At 38.0% G+C, this 24,856-nt stretch overlaps 1 protein-coding gene across 5 annotated transcripts in view; it reads right to left on the reverse strand.

Annotated features, from left to right (window-relative positions):
* LOC145994707 (cytosolic carboxypeptidase 1-like) overlaps positions 1–24,856 on the reverse strand; it is a 259,414-nt gene that overhangs the window by 138,576 nt on the left and 95,982 nt on the right. For all 5 annotated transcript variants that reach the window (XM_083130889.1, XM_083130886.1, XM_083130888.1 and 2 more), the window contains exons 4-7: positions 10,481–10,550; positions 3,979–4,134; positions 1,393–1,524; positions 269–400 (exon numbers count right to left, since the gene is read on the reverse strand). In XM_083130889.1, the coding sequence (XP_082987015.1) occupies positions 269–400; positions 1,393–1,524; positions 3,979–4,134; positions 10,481–10,550 (490 nt within the window). The remainder of the gene's footprint in view (positions 1–268; positions 401–1,392; positions 1,525–3,978; positions 4,135–10,480; positions 10,551–24,856) is intronic.

Here is a 24,856-nt window from a genome sequence, read left to right on the forward strand (position 1 = left end):
ATAAATTATTTAAGCATGGTGTTTATACAAAATGCATGAAGTACAATGTGTGCATAGTCATATAAGCCAAGCTGCTGTATGCTCTCAGAATTGGGTGACTTAGTGTCTTGTGTTGTGAATGCACCTTATGTGTACTTATTTTCACAGTATTTCAATACTCTTCACAATGACTGGTGGTAAAGAAGGAGAAAGTCAGCTCATATATACGTATGTAAGCTAAGGTATTTCTGTAATTAATTTCTAAAATATAGATTATCATTAAACTTACTGTTTCTAGTAAGATGGCCCAGGAGATCTAATGTCAATCTTAACTTAGGGGTACCAGCTACACCTAGAACACCTATAATTTTATCTACTGAAGTAACTACACCATCCTTCACCAAAAATGTAGTTGTGGTCTCTGGAACAAAACATACACAAAATTATCTTTACTAAGAGATCAAATGATTTATTAGTAGTAACACTTTATATAATGTATTAGAAATAGCACAAGTATAGTTTTTATTTATCATATGCTGATTAAACAGAGACTCAATATAAAAATGTGGTTTCTTCTCCACTGTCTTTAAAAACTATATCTTGTGATAAACAAATTAGATAATAAACGAAAAAAAATATTTATTGGATAACAATACCAATGCATACATTGCTGTCCATTACTTGATTATAAGAGTTGCTCATCTCCTGCAGGGGAATGCTAATTCTATTCATGTTCAGGAGAGTTTCAAAAACCCTCATTTTGGTTTTATTTTGGCAGGTTAAATGTAAAAAGAAGGGAACAAAGATCCTTAAATTTATAATTTATAGGGATGGAGTAGTGTGAATTTTTATCCTGATACTGATTCTGATAAGTTACAAACTATTTGTACAAATGTTGAAATTTTAACAAGAAATTTATAAATCAATATGTTTGCATCAGGTTGATACTGACTGAGTACTGATTAATCTGATCCAATCTTAGAAATTTGTTCTTTATGATTTAATGTCATTATCATTTTATTTTTTACAATTTCTTGAATTTTATAATAATCCTTTCCAACAGTGTTACTGCATACAAATTTTACCCAATGATATTTCTTTCTAAACTTCTTCCAAAATTCCATAACATCACCTAAAAGTGATGCAACATATTAAATTGATATGGTTTAACGAGAAGAGGATATTTAACAAAACTATAATTTTTCAATGTTAGGATCACTGAATAATACATTAGTCCATATTTTCATTTGTTTTCCTCTTTGGATAAGTCTCCATTAATAACTAAAGCAGCATAACATATGCAAGAAATGTAAAGTTCATCAATCCTCCTCTTCTTTTTTTTTTAACTTGGAAAAATATATACAATAATAAGACTTAACTGCAAAAAAATACAAATAACTTCATTACACTTACGGTTTCGAGTAAGAGATTTCATCACAAGCAAGATTGGATACAGCATCCTTGAATGAGCAAAGTAAAATCTTAACATGGCATGGAATGTTTTAACAACACCAAACAGGCGTACCTTGACAGAAAACTTCGAATCTGAAACAAACAGGAAATTTCAGTTGCAACGACACATGTCTTAAGGAAGTTGGAGACATGAAAACAGGTCCAGACGGAGAAAAAAATAAGAAATATAATAGAAAGTATGATCACAATTATTTAGCACATTATGGCAGGTGCTATGATCAAATTTCAATACCATATTTATTAGAAAGAAAGAAAGAAAGAATATAAGTATTCTTCACATTCATTACGTATCACTTATAATGCAACAGTGGAGTTGTGTTACATCAATGTATCAATAAAGCATGAGAATGTATGCATTTATGGGGCATGAAATTCATAGCCATTTCAATTGTGTTAATTGATAGATTAGACTCAGAGAGTGTTGGTCTTGCATTTTGGAAAACTTCAAAATCACTGGATAGAAAATAAGAAAAGTTATCATTTAAAAGAGCGATGTTAGATTATCCACACATATGCACACACAAAGGAACAAAATAAGGTATGGACCTTAAAACAAAACCTCTAAAAAGTCATTCTATAAGTTTCACAAATTACCTTGTCTTCAACTTTACAATTCAAAAATGTATTTTTCTCTATTTTTACTAGGAGTACAAGATCTTTAAAGGAAATTGTTAGGAGCCACTTAACATACTCTTTATAAAACCATAAACATTTCTCAACATTAAAGAATCATATATCCCACACCATGCACGGTTGGCCCTATAGCGCACAGGATCAGTGAACCCCCAGTAATATATGGCATTTACCTCGATAATGGACAATAAACAATGTCTTTACCTTTTGACAATTTTTCGCTAAAATTTCTACACAAGAAGTCATGTGTTTGTGTCCGTAACACGGCAAATTCTTTTGTTGAGAAAGAGAAACCGCAAGTCGGCCACCCTCGTGCAGACCCTCAGCTGAACCCCCTCAGGAGAGCTCCTGCCATAGTGAAGGTTCGGGCGGCAGGCATAAGCTCGGGGCAGCTATATGGGCAAAATACATGGCAGAGGATACTGAGGAACCTCGATCTCCGGCCAACGGTCATGCGCAGTTCGTGCTCTGTCAGAAGGCACAGCAGAAGCCAGAAGGCACCATCCTCGCTGCAAGTGAGACTCAGCTGGTTCCTCCCTTCCAGTGTTGCCCTGTGAAGTTCAAGTTTGAAGCGCACATGTTACATATTCAATCTTCTCTGTTGAATAATTTTTGTGCCGAACATCTTGGCATTAATGCAAAATTGTGGCAGAGAAGGATGAGTAGAAATGAATGAAAACTGGAATTAGATACGATGAATTAAAATAAAAGAAATACATTACTAAAATAACTCGTGCATGCATTCAGACTTTTTCCTTAAAGATTGGAAACACTTTGGATATGTGAAAGTAAAAGAATGGCGCGATCTTAGACAAGAAAGGAAGACGTGACAAACCCTGTCGGTGTAATGTTTCAAGTTTGTAAGTTTTGGAAGTGCTTGGATAGTTTTTGCAAAGTATTGATGCTCCAAAGGATGGACTATGTTACTCATTTGATGCAGTGTAGGTGTTGCTGTCTGCGCAGGTAAGAAATGGCCGCTAAAATGCATACAATTAACGGAAACAAACTTTCTCGTGTGTTGAAAGAAAATTAGAGATAATGCGTGTGCTGGTCGAGCAACTCCAAATTTGAAGAAAGAAATAAAAATGCTGTAGCGTTTCAATGAAAGGGTCTCAGGTTTCTAGTACGCACATGGCATTGGTTGCCATTTCCCTTTAATAATTGTAGGACCATTGTAATTAGTCGTTTTATAATTGAAGGCATGGACTTCCAAAGGGGAAAAGGGGCTACACCCACCTGGAAAATTAATGTCAACCTAAAACTATTTATTATCCACATATAATTTCATTTCAGTCACAGTAATTTATGATAATTATTATAGAAGCGTTGCAGGGACTGAAGGAGTGCTTTATTGAGAGAACAACATTATTACAGGAAAAAATGTGCCTCATTTGTCCCCCCCTGGAAAAAATGATCTTGCTTCCCATCCCTGGAACAAAACCTGAGGACGTCCATCATTTTCTAATAAAACCCGAAATTTCTTTCATAGAGTCACAATTTATTGTACTTAGTTTTAGGCCTAAATTTATTCCCACACCTCTACTATAAAACCTCATTCTATGAAAAAATTATGTACCAATCTTTTAAGCTCCCCTCCCCCGATCCCTTTGTTTCGCAAAAAAAGTATATTTGTGGATACTGAATATGTGTCATATGACTTCGGTGAACCCCCAGGAAAATAATGCACGAGCCGCGCCTGTCCCACACCCAACAGGATAATAATTATAATAAATAAACAAATAAATTATAAGTAGTAAATGATTCGACCATGGTAAAAAAAACTTACAATAATTCTCTTGTATAAATGTTTGAATACAATTCTTGGATTAGTACAGTTGTTGGCAATTAACATAATAAATCTGTAATATTATAAAACTAATAACTAATGCTTACCTTTTGGAGCAATTTGACTAAGCACCCAAATAAGCTCATGAATAACCTGCTCAGGGTAATATGCAGAATCCCTTCCATGCAGCATCACCATTCTTAGCAATGCCTGAGTTGTATTCATTGCAACCAGCTGTTTTATGGTTTGTGCCCGGTTTGGTCCTGGAAGTATACAATTATTGATAAACATTGAACTGGTTATAAAGGGTCTAAATCAGTGGTTCTCAAACTGTGGTACGCGTACCCTCAGGGGTACATGAATGACTTGAAGGGGGTACACGATCAGCTCGGAAGAGAAATGTCAAAAATACCTCCACAACATTTTTGCTGCAGGTATATAGAGCAGACTTCATTGTTTCAGACTTTAGCTTTAACACTCAACAGGAAAATAAGACTGATTCTGTAATTGATACTCTTATGTTTGTTTATACTTTGAAATAAAATACTCATTCGAAACAAACAAACAAACAACAACAACAAAAAAAAAATTGGAGCCGAATCTCCAGTTGAAAGTTTCAAGTGCACAACCAGACGTCAAGAAACTGTGTTAGGTTATGCAGGCACATCCTTCTCACTAGAAACTCTGAGGATTTACAATAAAAAAAACATAATTGAACTTGACAGTTTGTTTACAAACTTATTTTTGTTCTTTACTTTTTTTTCAACAACTCGGAAAAAAATATGTGAAAAATTAAAGTTTATTATATACTTCTTAACACATGTGCTTCACATTTTTATTTTTGTAATTAATAATAAAGAATGTAAACATAGGAACACCCAATAAAACAATAAAAGTAGGATACTAATGTTCATTTGTTTACCTCTTTCCACATACAGCTCGAATGCCATTTTCCTGTATTCCAGATACATGCCTCCAACATATAAAAAAGGCCCCACCAATCAGGCAGCCAAAAAAAATTATCCAAAACCCACTATTTGGATAAAAAACTATGGTAAGGTACATTAGAGGTTTAGTTACGACTAAAGTGTACAACAAGAAACAAGTTTGAGAACCACTGGTCTAAATGACATTTTGGTAGATAATGTATGGTAAAAACCACTATGCTACAACTTATCCCAAATACTGTTAAGTTAGTAGTAATAAAATACAGGGATTCCGAGAATGAATGATGAATTTTGGTGAGGTTACTGTAAAAGATATGTTACATAGTATATACTGAAAGTTGTTGTACTGGTTCAACAACTTAAACAATTTCTACTGAAAAGAGATGCCTTAGAAACTAAAACAAATTCTGCATTAATCAAACACATTCTAGGTGATATTCCTGCACTAGTAGTTTCTGTGTGGACACACTGACAGGATGGCAGATTTGCCCTTGACATGTGGGTTCATTTTGTCTATTTTGTTATTAACTTTTGCAAACCTCATTCAAGGAATATCTTTTAAACTTAGGAAATTGCCAAAAATTTAATAATCAGGGGCGTACATTCCAGTGCTATCTGCAAAACCTGAGGTTGAAGACTAATTTGTTCATTTCAATAAGAAGAATGAATGTGCTTCACGAGTTGGATTTCTTAGGAGGTGGCAACCTGATTTCTTAAGAGGTGGCAACCTCGCATGCTTGCTTTAGACAGGATAACGCATGTAAGGGGGTGCATACATCGAAAGCAGCAAGTTTTCTTGCAAATCCTGGTCAGTGTTGCAAACCCATTGTTTCCCGGATGGAATTTCTCAAGAAAGGCAAATTTTGGAGCCAAATTTTACAGGAAAGGGAAAAAAGGGTGAGACACGATAGGGAAATCCCTCTCTGGGCCAAGAACATCACTCTTCCAATGAACACTTGTAGACGAGTGGAGAATGAGGTCACTGACCTCTTCAAACAACCAGGTCAGATGCATTACGATGCTTATTTTGAAATTTGGGAGAGATGTTGGCTGACCGGGGATGGTTTATGACTGGAGCTAAAAGTGACAAAGGACGGTTAGAACTGAAATCGCGGCAGGTCATGTGTGTAGTGCAATGAGTGAATGAATTATGTTCTTGTGACACTGGTTCAAAGAAGTATTGTTGTCATATCTCAGCACAAGGGAAGTCGATTGAGCAATTTGTCTGTTCTATTGATCGAGAAAAGCATTCTTCTGAATGTGAAAGATTGATCAGGAAACATTTTATGAATACATGATTCTGAAATTTACTCAAAAGGAGAGAATAATCGAAACCTGTTCAATTGAAGTATTCAAGGTAAGAATTTTATAAAATGTTATATTTTATAATCACATGTAAGCCAACATAAATATTTGAATGTGTAAAGCAAAAGTTCTCCGTGCATATAGCACCTTGCCATGAAGGCATTTAGGGAATGTGGGGGTACGATCCCACACATTCTCGACCTTAGATCACCCACCCCGGGAACTGAAGCCAGGGTCTTCCACGTGAATACTGTATTCTATTCTTTTTACAAATAAACATGGAATACTTGAAACCATGTCACTACTTTAATTATTTTAATGATACGTTTTCGTAATTAATTATGAGGTATGTATATAATCACATTCTCACATCATTTCAAAATTTCAAAAAGCGAATTTTTGTACATTCGAACACTATGCTATAGTGAAATAGCCACAGTTTTGAATCTAGTATACGTAAATAATAATAATAATAATTTTTACTAGAATAACTGTTTTATTATTCCCACTATTCAATTTTATATTAACGTATGACCCCACTACAAAAAATTCTAGCGATGACCATACTTCATTTAAAGCGATTGAGGACAGAAAGAAGAAGGCTTTAATATGTGAAAATACTGTGATGGGAGTAAGGAGCTATTTTTAAACTGAAATACCCTTTTCGTGCTTTGCAAAACAGCACTTGATTTTTGCGAAATAATGCAGTCTAGTCATGGCTTAACGACCTTCTCTCATACACTCGATGACCACCTTGTTTAGCTGTTGCTGTTTAGATTCAATGAAGATTTACTCTGAGTTTTTAGACGCTTGTGTGGGTGATCGACTTAATTTAGGCGTTAAAGGAAGATTTGATTTTTTTAAAGTCCACTTTATGCACAGAAAGGCTAATCTGGACTCGACGTATAGTTTAAAGTGGGATCCGAACCACAATGTGCCTTCACCGCGTATCGAACCCGGTACCCCTTGATTACAAGGCGATGACGTTACCACTAAGCCATCGGGGAGGCCCAAAGGAAGCTTTGAGATGCATGTGGGGGTAATCGCCTTATTTTAGATGTCAAAGGAAGGTTTGAGACGACAATGTGAGTGATCACCTTTGTCACGTGCCATTTCCGACGACACAAGGAAAAATGCAAGGAAGAAATGTTTCCCGAGAGCGACGATAGATGGCAGCGCGTCATATAAAGAAGAGCAGAGCTCATTGTAGAAACTTGGAGCGGAGAAGAGCGATTATATATATTATAGTAAATGCAAAATATATAGGGGAAGAGTATAAAAATTATAGAAGGAGTGAATAAAATGTTGTAAATAGCCAATTAAGATAATTAAGAATATGCTCGTATATGAAACAATTAGGAAAGTTAATAAGTGAGCAAATGAATTCAAAAATATATCTCTCTCCTTTTTGATCTTCTGACGATGAGAATATCGTCAGCTTTTGTATTTGTCCGTCCCTCGGTGGCGCTGTGTCCAAATTAGACGCCCCGAAGCACTTACTGTTGCGCTTTTTATTAGACACACTGGGCCATAGGCAGCGCTTGCTGTTAGCGATCCTGGGCTATTCCCCTTTTGGTCGTTACATAGGAGGTGGCGCTACTGTCAGTTTAGTCGACCCTACTCTTTCTATAAGTATAGCTTGTATCGTTTGCCAAAGAAGCGGGGAAAGCGAGCGCATATATGTAATAAATAAGATTACGATTTAAAAGGGAAGAAGCCTTTTCCCAAAATAGAAGGAAGAAAAAGAAGAAGTCTTTTCCAAAAACAGAAAGAAGAAGAAGTATTTTCCAAAATAGAAGGAAGAAAAAGAAGAAGTATTTTCCAAAAATAGAAAGAAGGAAAGAAGAAGAAGTATTTTCCAAAATAGAAGGAAGAAAAGAAGAAGAAGTATTTTCTAAAAACAGAAAGAAGAAGTATTTTCTAAAATAGAAGGAAGAAAAGAAGAAGAAGCCTTTTCCCAAAATAGAAGGAAGAAAAGAAGAAGAAGCCTTTTCCCAAAATCAAAGATAGGAAGGAAGAAGCCTTTTCCAGAAATTACGAGAAGAAGAAGATTTCCTTTCAAGAAGAATATAACCGACGTAGATTTGGAATCATCATATATTTCAATGTATATACGAGCTTCGCTATATATTTTCTCTGTATTGTGTATAGTTTTTCAGAATATAGATCCGCATTTAACTATATCCTCTTGGCTATAAAACGCTTTCTTATTTGGAATTCTCGAACAAAGAACCTATCCCCTGAGATTAAGATATTTCTATAGCCGTGGTAAATAACATTTAAGTACGTACCCCCAAAGGGCGTAGCACCTTATATTAAACGTTAAAGAAAGCTTTGAGACGACTGTGGAATGATCGCCTTATTTTAGATGTCGAAAGAATATTTGAGACACATACGAGGGTAGCGCCTTTTAGACTTTAAAATAAGTTTTGAGACTCCGGTAGGATTCGACTTATTTCAGACGTTAAAGCAGGGCGACCCAAACAACGACATTCGGAAATGATACGATCAAATTGATGAAGGGACACTCACAAAGAACAGCCATGCCCAGGTCGGGATTCAAACCCGGGACCCCTGGCGTCGTAGTGCGTTGATAACCACTCCCCCAGGGTAGTCGGATCTACACGCTGTGAAAGCTGATCCTTGATGTACGGCAATATCCTGTAAACAACCCCTCTCTCACAAATTATGCGTGTGGTGTGTGTGTAATATTCTTACAACTCCCGTGTGCATATCCGCCTAATGGTCAAAGAGTTTCTGATGCTTCAGAATGTAAACAAGAAAAGCTTTGATAGTGATTTTTTCACCGAATGCCAATGTCTTTCTTTAATATTCCTTATTTCTACTTTACTTATTTACGTCGCTCTTCTACCTCTTAATTTAATCATGACGATGAGACAAATGCAATTACACATCCATATCTTCGACTCTGGAACTTCTAGTTTCGTAGAACGTTTCGCTGACCATTTTAATCGACGCAACTTTTCTTTATTGGACAGACTAGGTTACATTCTGTTTGTCAATCACAAGATGAGAAATGACGCACCCATAAAAAGATACAATGTGCATAATTTAAATTCGTTCCCAACTTATAACAAGCACCGTGCGACTCGAGAGGTCATTTGTAATCGAAAAAATATAACTGGCTTGAACTTTGGCTTCAGAATAGGCAATTTCTCAATTTTATATCCACATTTATATCCGAAGTTCATTTTTTCAGGAAGTCCGTAAGAAGTACCAACTTCTTTCTCGAGGGTGAATAGAATTTACGTTTGCGTGACTTACCTTCGCGTGTCTACTATGTGGGACTATGTTATAGAGATTTCTTTCATATCTCGACAGTTATTTGACATAAACCCTCCGAGCAGCGCAGTCCCTGCCGATCGCCTGTTATAAAATGCAGCTTGTGTTAGGCTGTCTCACTAAAATTTCTTGAATCACTGAACACAAGAGGCTCCACGTAGCATGCAGAACGTTTACAATTTCCATCGGAGTTGTCAAATGTTGAAGAGCAAAAGTAATGACACTTACAGGATAGAACTAACCATTTCATGGCAAACTGAACAACTATACTTCGATCTTTTTCACCAGCACGCGATGTACAGTCATCGGGAAAAAAAAGAGAAGTCTAGTGTCGGAATAAAAATTACAGATACTCAGAGTTTGGACTCCAAGTGAAAATTAACCAGTAGACCTACATAAAAACGAGTTACATCAAAATTTAGATTCTTCAATTTTGCGTTAATCTATGCTAACAATTTCTTCTTCGGGTACGCCTTCTATTTTTTATCGTCCTGAGACCCAAAAAGTGCCGTTTTTTTAGTTTTGCAAACGATCGCTCTCTCTGAAATTCTATAAATAAAAAATGGGTGATCCGATCGTAATGAAATTTTAGTATGGTGCAGACAGAAAGAGTTTAAACACAATTCTTAATTGTGAGATTTTTAAAATTTGTCAAAAACCCGTTCTTATCAATTTTGCGAAATAACTTCTTCTTAGTGTTGGGTAATCCTACAAATACAATATTGGTATCTTTTTGAAGCTCTTCGCATCTGTTTTTAAAATCCAGTATCATTGTTAATTTGCATTGCGAAACAGATTTTATACATATTTTTATTCAACTACGTGGAACGTTGCAACACCGCACGCGCTGATTCGCAGTGACAGCCCGTAGTTTCCACTGTTCAACGGACATCGCTGTGTTGTTTGATTGGTTAATTTATTCTTTCACCATTCACAACTGAAATGCGAACAATAATTTCTGACAACCATGATGCTATAGCCAACCTATAAAATAACAAATGAATTACATAGGAAGTTGGTTCATTAAGTGTGCTAGAAATTTCGCCTTACTTACCCGACTTTGGAGAGACGCATATGTGCAGGATGCCCAGAGCATTTGTCAGCGAGATGGAATCATGGACCGTCTGAAATTAAAGAGAATGATACAAGCTAAACATAACTGCCACTGCTCCAGGCGGATGTTAAATTTTTACATTAATCTCTTTAGTAGAATATATTTTTAAATGACACACGTTTGGCTTGAACCAATTACTCAAATTAGTCTTAACAAGTTGTCTTCCATTATTCTATGTTTTCTGTTTGATAATTTTTCCATGGTGCATGTTACCCGATAATAGTGTTACCCCCTCAAAAAACACCTCTTGAATTTGAAATTATCGCATTCCTGCATCCCCATTATAATAATTAATGTAAATTATTATGACTGAAACCAAATTATACGTGTCAAAATGTACTTTAAGGTTGACATTCGGTTTCTAAGGGGAGATGTGGCCATCCTTTCCCCCTCTTCCAGACTTCCATGCCCTATATTATTATATTTTCACCTAGAAATTTAGGATAGATGAATCTTATTGCCGTTATTAAACGATATTATATTCTTAAAGGAAATGAAGTATTTTCAAGCCAATGAAAGTTCAAAGCAACTACGGGGGATAGGGGTGCAGTGGCGCAACCATAGAGGGCAGGGGGCATCGGCCCCCAATCAATTTTAGGGGGCAAACATGGAAGTAAAGGAAAGCAAGACTAGCAGAATCTAAGAGTAGCAGGACAAACGGATACTCAAGATGGAATTAGTTTTCACGTCTTTCTTGCATTATTTCTTCCAGACGGCCAAGAACACCTGCAGGCGGGGCACAGAGCTGCAATTGCCCCTTCGATTTCAAATTTTATACAAATAAAAATACATTTCGTAAAATTTTCTTGCTAGTTTCGCTCGCAACTTCTGCTTTTTTGCAGTCTTATCAAGTTTTGTCAAGTTCAGAGCCGTAGCTAGGGGTCGGCGGGACTTGGCCCTGGACGCTGAACGATTAAATGAAAAAAATGTAGAAGATAATGCCATGGCGCTCCATGAAAATTTTTGAGCCATATTAAATCAATATTGTTTTCATTTTGCTAAAATTTGGATCTGAAAATTTTCTTCCTCGCTTCGCTCGCAATTTATTTTCTGCAGTGCATTGTGAAGTACCAGAGAGAGAAGTACTGCTCCTAAACGGATTTCTCTTAATTGCATGAACAATTGTTTGGAGGAAAAGAAGCGCGCACATTTCAGACAATTTATATGATTTTTGCTGTTGGTTTGTTATGGGGCGGATGAATTGATTATGTATGTATGTATTGTGTGTGTGGGGGGGCGGGGTATAGTATATACACACACCATCAATGCAATAACATTTAAACAGTGAGATAAAATTAGGTTTTTTTCTAGACTGAACTTTCATCAAGGTTTTTGCCCCCCCCCTAATCAGAGGGTCTGCGCACGCCTATGATATCTATAGCCAAAAGTGTCCAAAATACTGCACTTTGCTTATTTAACATACTCACATAAAAGCTATAATGGTATATCTACAAAAATGAATATAAGAATATAAAAATACATATATAAAATAGATTAAACAAGTTATACTATTTTAATCAAATACCCTAACATACTTACTCGATATACAATAATAATAAATTTATATTTTAAACAACAGTAATAAAACGACATTTACGCTATCTGCAATCAGTTCTGTCATTTATGGTACAGTAAATCTCCTCTATGACAGTGGTCAGCACACTGATAAAGCAAGAATCAACATTGTGCAAGTTTTCTCTGCTTAAAACCGATATTCAGATATGTAAACAATAATAAGCTTGCTTATACATTATTCCACGGGAAGCTAGTTTATTCTTACAAAGATTTCTTTGCATCTGGCAACATGGGCGTATCCAACGGGGAAGGGGAGGCAAGAGATGGTACTTGCAACTCCCCTGGGAAACGAATGGTTAAAAAAATTACTTGGTTCACTGTGCTTTTTGTCTTGGAATGTAAAATAAATGTTATTCAAATAATAATTCAAAATAATGCATTGCTACAATTTCGAAGTACACATTCATTTCTCTCCCTGGGAAAGTGTTCTTTGCCCCCTTAAGTTGGGTTTTGCTTCTCCTATCCCTGGAAAAAAAGTCTGGGTACGCCCATGTCTGCTAATGAGCTATTTAGTTCACGAGACTGAGTTATATTATTTTGTGCAAATCACATACATTACCATAAATATTGTATCATTAGGTTAATCGCTGCAGTGAATATGAGAGTTTGAAGGGTAGAAATCGACAAAGAAATGAATGAAAACGTCTGTGCTTTTGTTCAAGATGCAATTGGTGGATTTTAGTGGGTGGGGCACGGGGACACGTGCCACTCCGAAACTATTATGAAAAGTATTTATGGTATTACATTACAATGAACAAATAATGTTCCAGCAGTACTTTTCCAGATAGTAAAAGGAATAAAGCAAAGCAAATACATCACTCGGAACTAGATTCACGAGACACCAAAGTAAGTCTATGCCTGAAATTTAACCCGGGACCTGTTGGTTACAAGGGACATGGCCGCAGGCAGGAAAAAATTTCGGGGGTTCACTTGTAATTGTTCCCATTGGCGTCGCCAGAAAATGGAATAATATAAATAATAACTAATAGTTATTTTATAATAATTAAAATTTAATAATAATAATAATTTGGGAATAAATTAGTTTTTATTATTAATAATAATAATAATAATAATGCTGTCATTATATCCTTGAGGAGACTTTTCTACTCGATCCATATGTTTCATACAGTGTGTACTGAAATTTTAGACACCTTCAAGAAAAAGCATTAAAAGTTATAGGGAAATTTTAGTCATAAAGTTTATGTTGTTTGACCAGTCACATAAAACTTATTTTTTGGAATTTTGAAAACTGTAACCAGTTACTTTTTGGATTAAATGGTAGAATATTATAAGAAAATAACATAACCTGGTGCTTGTATTGTAACTTCAATTTTTCAACCTAACGCAGTTATTTCGTTATTCTGTTCGAATACTGACTGAACTTTCTGATAAAACTAACAAACATTCTGCTATTTTGTAATTTTCAATAGGCTAAACGATGTAGACTCCATGGAAGGGGGTCGTTCTATGGACCGATTGGATCCCACTTCCCGACGCTCATATTTTGTGCTCATATTTTTCCTATACTTTGCAAACAGCACTATGCACTATACAAGTATGTGGTTTATAGGACTGCCTATAGGTTAAATGTATGTACTATATCAACCGCTGGGTGAAGGATAGTGAACGGAACGTGCAACGAAGCTGGAGATCCTAGGTTTAAACTCTTATCAAGGGGGATTTAAGCCCTTCTCAAACAGAGAATTTAAAAGTTGGAACGGGAATTTTGAGACAATGATAAGAGGATTTTTAGTCTGAACCAGGAACAACACTAGAAAGAGGACAGCAGAAGTGAAAATGGAGGGGTCCCAGGTGGGCTGCGATTACGAGAATTAAACATATTTGGCTCAAATTTCAGAATTTCAAATGTTTGAAAATTCTAGTTCGATCGTTTCAGCATTGTCCGTCTCCCTGTTGCATTTTTGTGAAGCTGCGAATACATTTTTGAAAATGAGTTACAGATTTTGATTTCTGAACATCCATTAATTCAACTTGCCAGAAGTTTAGGGGAGGTTGAACCCTAACCCCCCTTCTAAATATGACCATGAGTCAAGGCAATAACGCTAATTGATGGGCACAAAGCCAGCCAGAGTATTCTACGTCAAATATTGCACAGGTTTGTGACAGTTTCGTCTGTGGAAATTACTTCTCACATGCTTATGAGCCATTTCATGTGAAAGTGGACATCCAAGGTTAATTCATTTTTATTGAAAATATTACTTATTATGCATGGAATTAAAGGTAAAACTATGCAGAATTTGCAATTATTAATACAAACATTAGTTTCATGGCTTTTAAATAACATATAGTTTCAAACCTATTACTTATTATAGTACAAATTGGATTTTATGTGTGGTGTTTCTACATAATTTAGTTTCATTATGATACAGTATTATACCATAAGAAAACTAAAATAATTGAAATTTCGTTCTAATTGCCTCATTTTTTGTTTCTACATCTCAAGCTCTGAAGTATCCTACTTCATTTCTCATACAAACCTTAGTTTGAAGAATCTATTTGTGATAATTTTCATAGCTATGTTCCATAATCCTACATGTGCATGATGTCACACCCCTCACGGGCAAAAAATGTTTATAAAAAAATGCATGTAGTACTATTTTTAGAAACAAAGCATCTAAATGTCGAGTAAAGTTAGCTTTGTGAAAATATATTGAAATTGTTTCAGTAAACCCACATATTTCAGAGTTTTCTGAAAGACTGAGGAAGGTCATAGTCATGTCTCAGAAGTGTTACGACCCGTCACATGTACAAAAAATGTATTTTCTGTAGCTGAGAATTGAGATGGAGAACGAATATTCTGAAATTAAATACCTTTCATCAAGGAAAATGAAATTACATGAATTTGATAGTTACATATTTGAAGACTAAGAAAATAATTTTAAAATAAATTAATATAAATTTGTCTGAATGTCACACCCTTCACAATGGAATTGCCCTTATCCCCTTCTGTAATCATTGTTAATACAAATAACTTAGAACCACTTCTGTTTCACAAAAAAATACTAATGCTATCACCACCTTACAATCAAAAAGTCCTGGGTTCGTTTCCCGATGGAGGAACGTATATCGTGCAGTGCTTCGGATTCCACTTTGAAGGTCCAGTTCCGATCAGTTTATCTGACCACAAATTGTCTTAGATGTGAATATTACGCACGCACACACACATACAAAGCTCCTTTTAATACGTAGAAAAATCTGCGCAATGTATTTCCAGGGTTTCGTCTTATCATATGCTTACAGCATATTCGGCGCTCCTCCCAGAAATAAAATCTAGATCCGCCAATGCAAGGTACTATCCCATCATTGCATGGCTTGTAGTGGCTGCATGAAAACAATAACAAGAACTGACTGGCACATGTCGTGCTTCTAAATTTGTTATGCAAGAAAAGCAAACATGAAAGTCAAAATACGATCTCGGATTGTTAATCCGTATAATCCGATTACATCGTTGTCGGGTCGAGTTTCCCACTAAGTTGGCCGCCTTGGCATACAGTTCAAACGTTAAGGTTTTATTAGCCGTCTTATACTTCGCTCGCGTATCAACAGATGGCACTGGAACAGCCCGTGGGCGTCAGATAAAGGAGAACAGCTGACGATTGCGGAAAGGACGGCCGGGGTATAGCAAGCTATGCGATCGTTTGTAGTTCCCCTTGGCACGGGTCCACTTGAGCGGTTGTCCCGGTTGTGTGAAATCGTCGGTGGCTTACTGAGCAGCCATCCACACAGCGAGAGTGAGTGAGTTTGGCCAGCGGCGAAGGACGCACACACGCACTCAAGGTCTGCCAAGATTACACACAAATCGGTTTATCGCGAGCAATCGCACCAAGTCTTCAGTTAACATCAACCTCAACTCCCTTTTATATTCTGCTCAAAACATCATTTTTTTTCTTCAAGGCAGTGATGGTACATCTGGAAGACTGATAAGCAAGGGGAATGCTAATATGGCTGTTAATCTTCCCCATTATCATCCAAATAAAAATGTGAAAAATAAAATATATAAAACACGAACATTTTCAAGGAATGTTACATGGAATTTATATCGACACGCATAGTTTCCTAGATAAATTATGTACTTCTTGCATACTACCGTGAAGAAGTGTAGGTGGGTTTCATGTGACGTCAGAATGCACACAGCCGCCGAGTTTGCGGCCAATTTTATTTGTCGTTCGCAAAGAACGTTCGTTACATCTGCACCAACTGCATGTTTGTTTTAGATCACGAATGTGGATGTTAGTATCTCCCGCCCGCCCACTTGAATTCCGCATTCTTACAAGAACTGGCCTCAATCATGGCTGCTCGAAGCCACAATGCAACAGTCTGTGACGTAGGTGAAACACACATATAGCATGCATTGTTATATATTTGTTATTGTACGTCTCTTTTGTGTCACTTTTAGCTAATCGCGACGATGAGGAGTGGTGATTAGATGGAACTGATGAAGGGACGCTCACAAAGAACATCCACTCCCGCGTTAGTACTCGAACCTGCGTGGCGAGTACTTAACTCTGTCTCTCGGCCACCTAGCGACCATCTATTGTTTAAGGTGTATCTGCCAACCAGGTCCGTTAAAGAACCAGTACACGCATGTCTGGACAAGCTTTGTTTGAGTCTCCACTTCATGCTCTGACAGGTTAATACATAATTGGAATTCGGTTTACAGTTTAAAGTGGGATTCAAACCACTGTACCACATGCCTCCACCGTGAATCGAACCTGGGACCTCTTGAGTTCAAGACCACAGCATTAGCTATTTGGAAGGACCAAAAACAGCAAGGGAACATGACGCGAGGTGCAGCAGGACCTCTGACATTGATTTAACTCGCCTTATGTTACTTTAACGTATGGTGAAAAAAAAGTGCACAAAAAGAAAACGCTGTGGTCAAGGGCAAAAACGCACAGATGTATTTCGTGTGCTGGTTGGTATACAAGGGTGGTATCTGAACATCAATGAACAAACACATTCACACCGAGTCTGCTGGCCTTGCGACAATTTTGGGGCACTTTCTGCATAGATGGAGCAAATGTTGATGGATCAACATCGCGCAAGCATCTGCGGATCCGTTGGATGAGGGTTGCAACGGTTCGTGGTTGATAATTATTGGCATACACCATCCGCGTTAAATTTGACCAGAAATCTTCAATGGGTCGCAGTTGGGGAACATTAGGGGGATTCTGTTCTTTGGATATGTAAGGGATACCTAAGTGCTCCATGGCCGCAAGACTTTGTGCAGCGTAATGGCAGCTGACTAAATCTGGCCAAAAAAACAACATTGTCCCCACGATGGTATTCATTGATAAACTGCTTCACTTTAGGCAAACAGAACTTTACATACCGGTCGGCGTTGAGTGCAAGGACAGCCTTGAAAAACTGAGGTTTCGGCAGTCCTTTCTCACTCATAGCAACACCTTCTGTGGGAATTTGGTTTTGGCAGCAAAACGCACTGGATCGGGCACGGCAACAGTTCCAGGATCATAGTAGGTTTTCGGCTGCCACTCATTGCCATTTAGGGTGAAATAAGTCTCATCGTCCATGATACAAATCACGTCATTTGTTGCAGTGAACGTTTTTGTCACAAGGGTTCTTAAACGCTGTTTCTGGACAACAACTTGTTGCTCCGTCACTTTTGGCATAGTTTTTCGTTTATATCTCCGTATCCCCATCTTCTGTAATGCTTTCTTCCCTGTGTTTTTATCACACTGAAACCTCCTACCAAGCTCACGGTAGGATTTTGCCACCTTACCTGCAGTAACACGTCGCAGTTGTTGCAACACTCTGGGTTCATTTAACTTCGACTTCCGTCCACTGCCCGGCTTTAATTGTGCTCCAATTGTGACACAATATTATAAACCGTACGACGGGAAAATCCTACACGTTGAAAATGTTTCACAAGTTCGGACTTTCGAACATCACGATTCTCTGTCCAATATTGCACGATCATTTTCCGACGGTCGTCTTCTTTCAGCTCCATACTGACTTGTTTTTACACCAACCTTCTCTTCCTCTTCACACTACATAAATGGTAGACGTAGAGTACAACACACATAAATTTGCCGTTGCGTAGATACCAATTTTCGTTTCGTCTCCCTCTCTCTTAGTATCACGTGTTCTACCCTGCTAGAAAACCTTCGCTATTGTTGCCATATTGTCATTCCATTCCTGGACACACTCGCGCAAACATCATTGAAAACAATTGAATAGCGCTCCAGCTCGCGGTTCACACCGTTCGGCGGGGACGGTAATGTGGCAATATAGCACGGCGTAGTGGTTGCTTCTTTTATGCAGTGCATGTTCATTGGCTAGCTAGTAACTAGTGTTGCCAACTGTAATAATGAAGCACTATTTCTGTCACGGAAGGGGAAAGGCAGGTAAATTGACGGTGAGTTTTGTTAGATTGGAAGCACTAAATATTCTACCGGTTTGACGTTGTGTGCGTGTATTGCGTGTGTGTATGTGAAAGTGTGTGTTTGTTAATGAACGTTAAATTCCATTATGCCTCCAGTTCTGTCAAAGTTGAAATCAAAAACCTTGCATAGCCAAGCTCGGGAAATTCTAAGCAACGTGCACGAGTTCATGAAGGAGGAAGCCAGTGAAGGTGTTAGCATCCCAATACAGCATTTTGGCAAGAGAGCAGCGGCTGCGACTGGAGTTCCTGAACGAACAATCAGGGCTATCATGAACGAAAGACAATATCTTGAGATGTCAGAAGGCCCCTCCACATCATTCCACACTCCCGGGAAAGAACGACAAAGACCAGCGACCAAATCGTCAGTGGACGTTTTCGATGAAAACGTTATCCGTAGGCGCATATACGACTACGCTCTGCGTGAAAATGAAGTGCCGACATTGAAAAAGTTGCATGTCAAATTACAGGCGGACATACATTTTGCGGGAAGTCAAGAGAGTTTGCGACGTTTGCTGCGAAAGATGGGATTTAGGTGGAGGAAGAGGAGGCTGTCATTTTTGCTGCTTAATGCGATGCATATTGTTTTCTGTGTTAAAATTGCCATGCTTTGATGGGTGACCAAGTTCATAGCAGGGCCGGCGGAAGGGGAGGGCGATCCGTGCCACCGGCCAGGGCGGCAAAACTTGAAGAGAAGAAAAAATTAAGCCTATTGAAAACTGTGGTCGAGCGAGATATTCTTTTGCGCTTAATAGTATTGAAATAGCATAAGAAGTCTCATGATTTATTTTATATTTTGATGTTTTACTTAGGAATATATTGATTTTCAATTTCCCGTTGCTGCGTAATGGCGGGGGGGGGGGGGGGCGAAATGGAGCGGCATCTACCGCCACCGCCCAGGGAGGCAAAATGACTAGCGCCAGCCCTGGTCCATAGCAAAAGAAAAAGCCGCGCAGCTTAACATCTAGTGGCAGTATATGTACTTGTTATTGTTGTGGAAGCCGGCATCGTTTGTAAATGTAGAACAAAGGCAACCGACTTTCGCCGATCAGAGAGAGGAAATAATAATACTGCTTGAGGAGGAGTGTTGTGGTCCAATTGTCGCGGTTTAACACGTTGGCATGTTGTTATCTGCCGTTGCAGTTCTGTACCAGTGTATACGGGTTTTGGGAGTGAAGAGTTAGAACGCCACCAGTGCATTAATGCAATGAAAAATAATATTTTTTTATTTTGTTTGAAATCACTCAAATAAGGAATCGTATGAAGAAGTCTTCTTTGCAGCATTTTTGGTAATTTTACGTATGTGTTAGTTCATATTTTGCGAATTTTTAGTCCATATGTATGTAGCTACATACAAAGCCACTTGTTAGTACATATTAATCCTAGTCCTGGTATAATGCATGACGTTTAAAACTCAACGTTAGATAGACCTGAATTCTCTAATTTCCTTATTGTACGTAACAGCTGTGCATCGGCGCACTGCAGCGATTTTTCTATCTACTCCATTAGCAACACTGCTTCTTTAGTTCTGTCGCGCATCGCACGGCAGAAATATCTGTGCTGGACTCTACAATCCAACGCAGCTCAAATGGTGTGTCAGTGTTCAATATTGCCAGTTCCGCAGGGTTGCAAACTTTGTGCAAATTTTTTTCACCATACGTTATATAGATGTGCAAAGCTATAAAGGAACAAAATATTGTGAACATTTTATTTTATTTTTCTACGTGTTTTCAATTATTGAACCGAATAAAGAAACGCATAAAACGTATGGTACTAGAGGTGTATATACATTCTCTCGTATATACATATTCAAAATCCTCTTCGCTTCAAATATCTAACTTTCTTGAACACTTATCTCTTTTACAGTTGCAAGACATGGAAGAAAATGAATGATACTACGTTGCACATATTGCATAATACTACAAATTTCAAATTTCGTTGACTGTATGGGGGTTATTCCTGAGTAAACAAAAAATGATCGATCGGACAATTCGATTATTGATGGCGGGGAAAGAACTTCCGGTTTGGCGAATTTTCCAATGTAAACAAGTGGAATACAGATCGTCACAGAGTTTATTTTCTTATAAAAGATCGGAAACAAAATGGATCACTTGAAAGTTTTGAGTGATATAGAGAAACAAAGGCACCTAGAAAAGATTGGACATTTCCCGGATCCTATGGATGCAGGTATAAGGGACAATACTGATATTTTCCAAGGCAATGTTGATCTTCTACCAACAGTTTCGTTTTTGAACAGACTTCTCCAGGTTGAAATTAAGCTTACATAATTATAAACATTGAAATACTTCGATCACAACAGTAAAAGAAATAATAATAAATACTACGGTTAAAATTATTGTTATACACTAGTAATATATACCGAATTAAATAAATTTTATTCGAATTTTATTATTATTGTTGTTGTTTATTACCATGCTATTCGATCCACAAGCCGAGTGACTATCCAGCACAACTATTTTCCATTAATACTTTTACATTTCATAGTTACTATACTGAAATGCACAGTTATTGTATTTTGTTATTAACTTTTGCAAGTGTCGTTCAAGAAAGGACTTTAGAAGTTGGAAAAATACTCATATTTATTCTTTGGACTAAATTGTAGAATATGAAAATATTACCTGGTTCCTGTATTTTTCACTCTTTTTTCGATCTAATGCATATTTTACATTGATTACTCTGTTCGAATACTAACCAAGTGAACTTTATTTCTGTTATTAACAATAAAAATAACAAACTTTCTGCTTGTTTGAAACTTGAAATAAATTATGCCAATTTCCAGGGTGAGGGGAGGAGGGGTCGACGACTGAACTACCGACGCCCATTGAGAGATCGCTTATCAACAACCAAAAGGCAAATGCGTTATATTATGATTATAAATAGTTCCAACTTTCAAATTTAGTCAACACATGTGCGTTAGACAATTACAGTTTTCGAAACATCTAAAATATCTTCATTTGATTGGATGAAGTGCCGACTGCAGAGTCTACTCCTCGTGTTTGGGTCCAATCTTTTCGCCTTACTGCCTAAATCAACTGATCTTTCAATATCGGGTCTGTCTGAAAACGATGCATAGATACCTGAGAACAATTGTTTGTTCCCTATCTCATGTTGAAACCAAAAGCCACAGAAATATTGTCGCCTTTTCCGAAGACACTGCCTTTACACCTTTGAAATCTATGTTATTCGTTTCAAAACCGGAAGTGCAGTCCCTGCCAGCGCCAAGGAAGCACAGAAATGTAAACATCCGGTGAATAGCACCCATATAAGGCACAACAGCTCTGTGACTCCTGTCCCATTCAAAACAAATAATATGGCCGCACTTTGTGTTACGAACACCGTTTACAATATTTGTTTCTGCTAACTCAGCATAAAAGCACAAACTGGAAGCTTATTACTATTGATGAAGATTTAAGTTGCCAATTTCAGGTCAAGTATTAGTAACTTGGCATAGGCTCGTAGCTAGAATTTATTTCCGGGGGGGGGGGGGGGCTCATGGGTTATGAGGGCGGGTTTGGTAAACCTAGTCCATTTTCAAAAGTTTAACTGTTAAATGAAAGTAAATTATGTGTGTGTGGGAGGGGGGAGGGAGGTCATTAAGTTACATAAAGTTTATCAATATCACACAAATACTACATTTTTCTATATACGAGGCGCATGTAAAAAAAAAGGGCAGATATTTTTTTAAAAAACAAGAAAATGACAGGAGAAGAAATTTATTGTGATTGATAAACAAGTACATACCTTGGCTATTTTTCGATGTAGTCACCATTAACCTCCAGACATTTCTGATAGTGTGGCACAAGCTTCCGTATACCTGTATATCTGCACCCTGAGAGTGCAGCCAGTCCAGAACTGATGTCTTGAGCACGTCACTGTCGTTGAAACGCTTCAGGTGAAGAAAAAGAAAGAAATCGCTGAGGGCAAGGTCGGGGCTGTAAGGGGGATGATTGAATAGTTCCCATCAAAATCTTTCAATTATCCCAACAGTACGAGCAGCTGTGTGTGGGCGGGCGTTGTCATGGATCAGAAAAATTCCAGAGCGTAGCATTCCTCTCCGCCGATTTTGGATGGCACGTCGCAGATTATTCAGTGTTTCGCAATACACCTCTGCTGTAATGGTTCAAAGAATTCCACAAAAATCACACCCTTTTGGTCCCAAAACACGGTTGCGATGATTTTGTGAACTCATGGGAACTCTCTCCTGAACGGGAATTGAATTTATTTAAAATTCCTGAATCTTTAACAGCCCTGGCCCAACAAATGCAGACGCTGTGGCTGCTGCTTAGGCGGGAAAGTTGACTACACATACAAATAGAATCAATCCGAAGTTACAAGGGTCGTTCAAGGTTGACCAAGACTTTTATTTATAGACAGGAAATACACATACAAATGCATAGAAGCACCAAACTATGTCAGTTTTTCAAAGTATTCCCCCCTGAACATCCCGACACCGTTGCCATGGTTGTGGAAGTTACGTGAAGCATTTGGCGTACAAAGAAGTAGGTTGGTGTCGTAAACACTGCAGGACAGCGTTCTTGACTTCCTCATCTGTCTGGAAGAGCGTCCCGCCCAAATGCTCTTTAAGAGCCCCAAACAAGTGGAAATTACTGGGGGCTACATCTGGGCTGTAAGGACTGCGGGGTAAAACCTCCCAGTGCAACTTGGTCAGTGTTGTTTGAGTCAAATGGGCCGTGTGTGCCCTGGTATTGTCATGGAGGGGAATGACATGTTTCGACAACATTCCAGGTCTTTTCTTCCGAACGTCCCCACGTACAGCATCGTGAAGCAGTGTTGAGTAATACTGGGCATTAATTGTGGCACCCTTCTCCAAAAAATCCACATGGATAACTTGCTCAACACTGATATTCACCGGAGTGACTGCAGTTGGGCGAACGTGTCCGTGCGGTTCATTTACTACCAACTCCCGCCCTTCACTGAATTGTTGACACCATTCGTACACTCTTGCCCGTGACAGTGTTTGTTCACCATAATGTGCTTGCAGTTTACGCCAAATTTCAGCAGGTTTCGCCTTCTACTTCACGAGAAATTTCATTATATACCGCCGTTCCACAGCAACATATACAATACATGCCTCCATCTTTGTTTACACTACTGCGCATGCGCCAAATGCGTCCCAAGGGATCATGGTTACTCGTAAGGAATCATGGTCTGTCGTGCCGAAGTAATGCAGCGCTACATTGATTAATTAATATTTTACGCACGAAAGTCTTGGCCAACCTTGAACGACCTTTGCATATAACGAATAATAGTTACTTACATAATAATATCATGAAATATGGAGAGCCAAATTGCTTATCAAGCATTTTCTGTTATTTGCCTATCCTAGTGGGAGCGAAAATCTTTTGCCCTTGGAGGTGAACTCTGTACCTGCAAATTCAAGACGGCATTTTCTAATTTTCATTTGGGCTGACAACTCCGTGGTGGAGTGGTTAGCAGGTTACGCTACGAAGCAGAGTGTCCGGGGTTCGAATCCCGGCCTGGGCATGTGTCTTCTTTTTAATGGTCCTTTCATCAATTTAATCTTAACTCATTGTCATCTTCACGATTAGCCAAAAAGTTTCAGAAAAGTGATGTAAAATGAACCAAGTCAATCGATCATTTCTATTTCGTTATTTTACGCCGCTTTTCTACCTCTTGGGTTAAATGCGACGATGAGATTGAATGATGAACCGAAGGAATAGCGATGCGAGAGACATGATGCAACCACACCTGTTAGAGGTCCGAACCTGGGACCTCTGGTTTCGTAGTGCGTTATGCTCATGCTTCTGGAGTGGAATCATTTGAATGTATAACTATAAAAGTAGGGTGAAAGAAAGCAACATTGTACTGTGCAAAAAAGCAATGTTTAGTTCCTCTAAAGAAAACTACAATTATTCAGTAAAATTAATTTTGAAGGACAAAGTCTGCGAAGTGTTTTTTCATTCGGTGACGCGAGGTCATCACATCGAGTCCCATCTAGTTTTGAGAGTGGCACTCGCTTACATATTTATTTCAAGTAGCTTCCCAATTGTCCTCACGATGTTGGGCCATCACAGAAATTTTGGAGTTCCTTCCAGGGATCAAACCTTGAACCTGTCGTACCAAAGACGAGAGCGTAATAGTTTTAGCGCGCGGGAATTTTGTTATTTCTATTGCCATCATATAATCAGTTTCGCACGCACAAAGAAGATTACTTTTAAGAAATTAGATGTGTGCATAAAATTTCCTATATATCGTCATCATTCTCCAATGTGTACAGTACGATGCCACAAAAGAATCGGGCATGTCCCATAGAATAG

The sequence above is a fragment of the Lepisma saccharinum genome, chromosome 11 (assembly GCF_977018435.1).
Source record: "Lepisma saccharinum chromosome 11, izLepSacc3.1, whole genome shotgun sequence".
In the NCBI taxonomy this organism is placed as follows: domain Eukaryota; kingdom Metazoa; phylum Arthropoda; class Insecta; order Zygentoma; family Lepismatidae; genus Lepisma; species Lepisma saccharinum.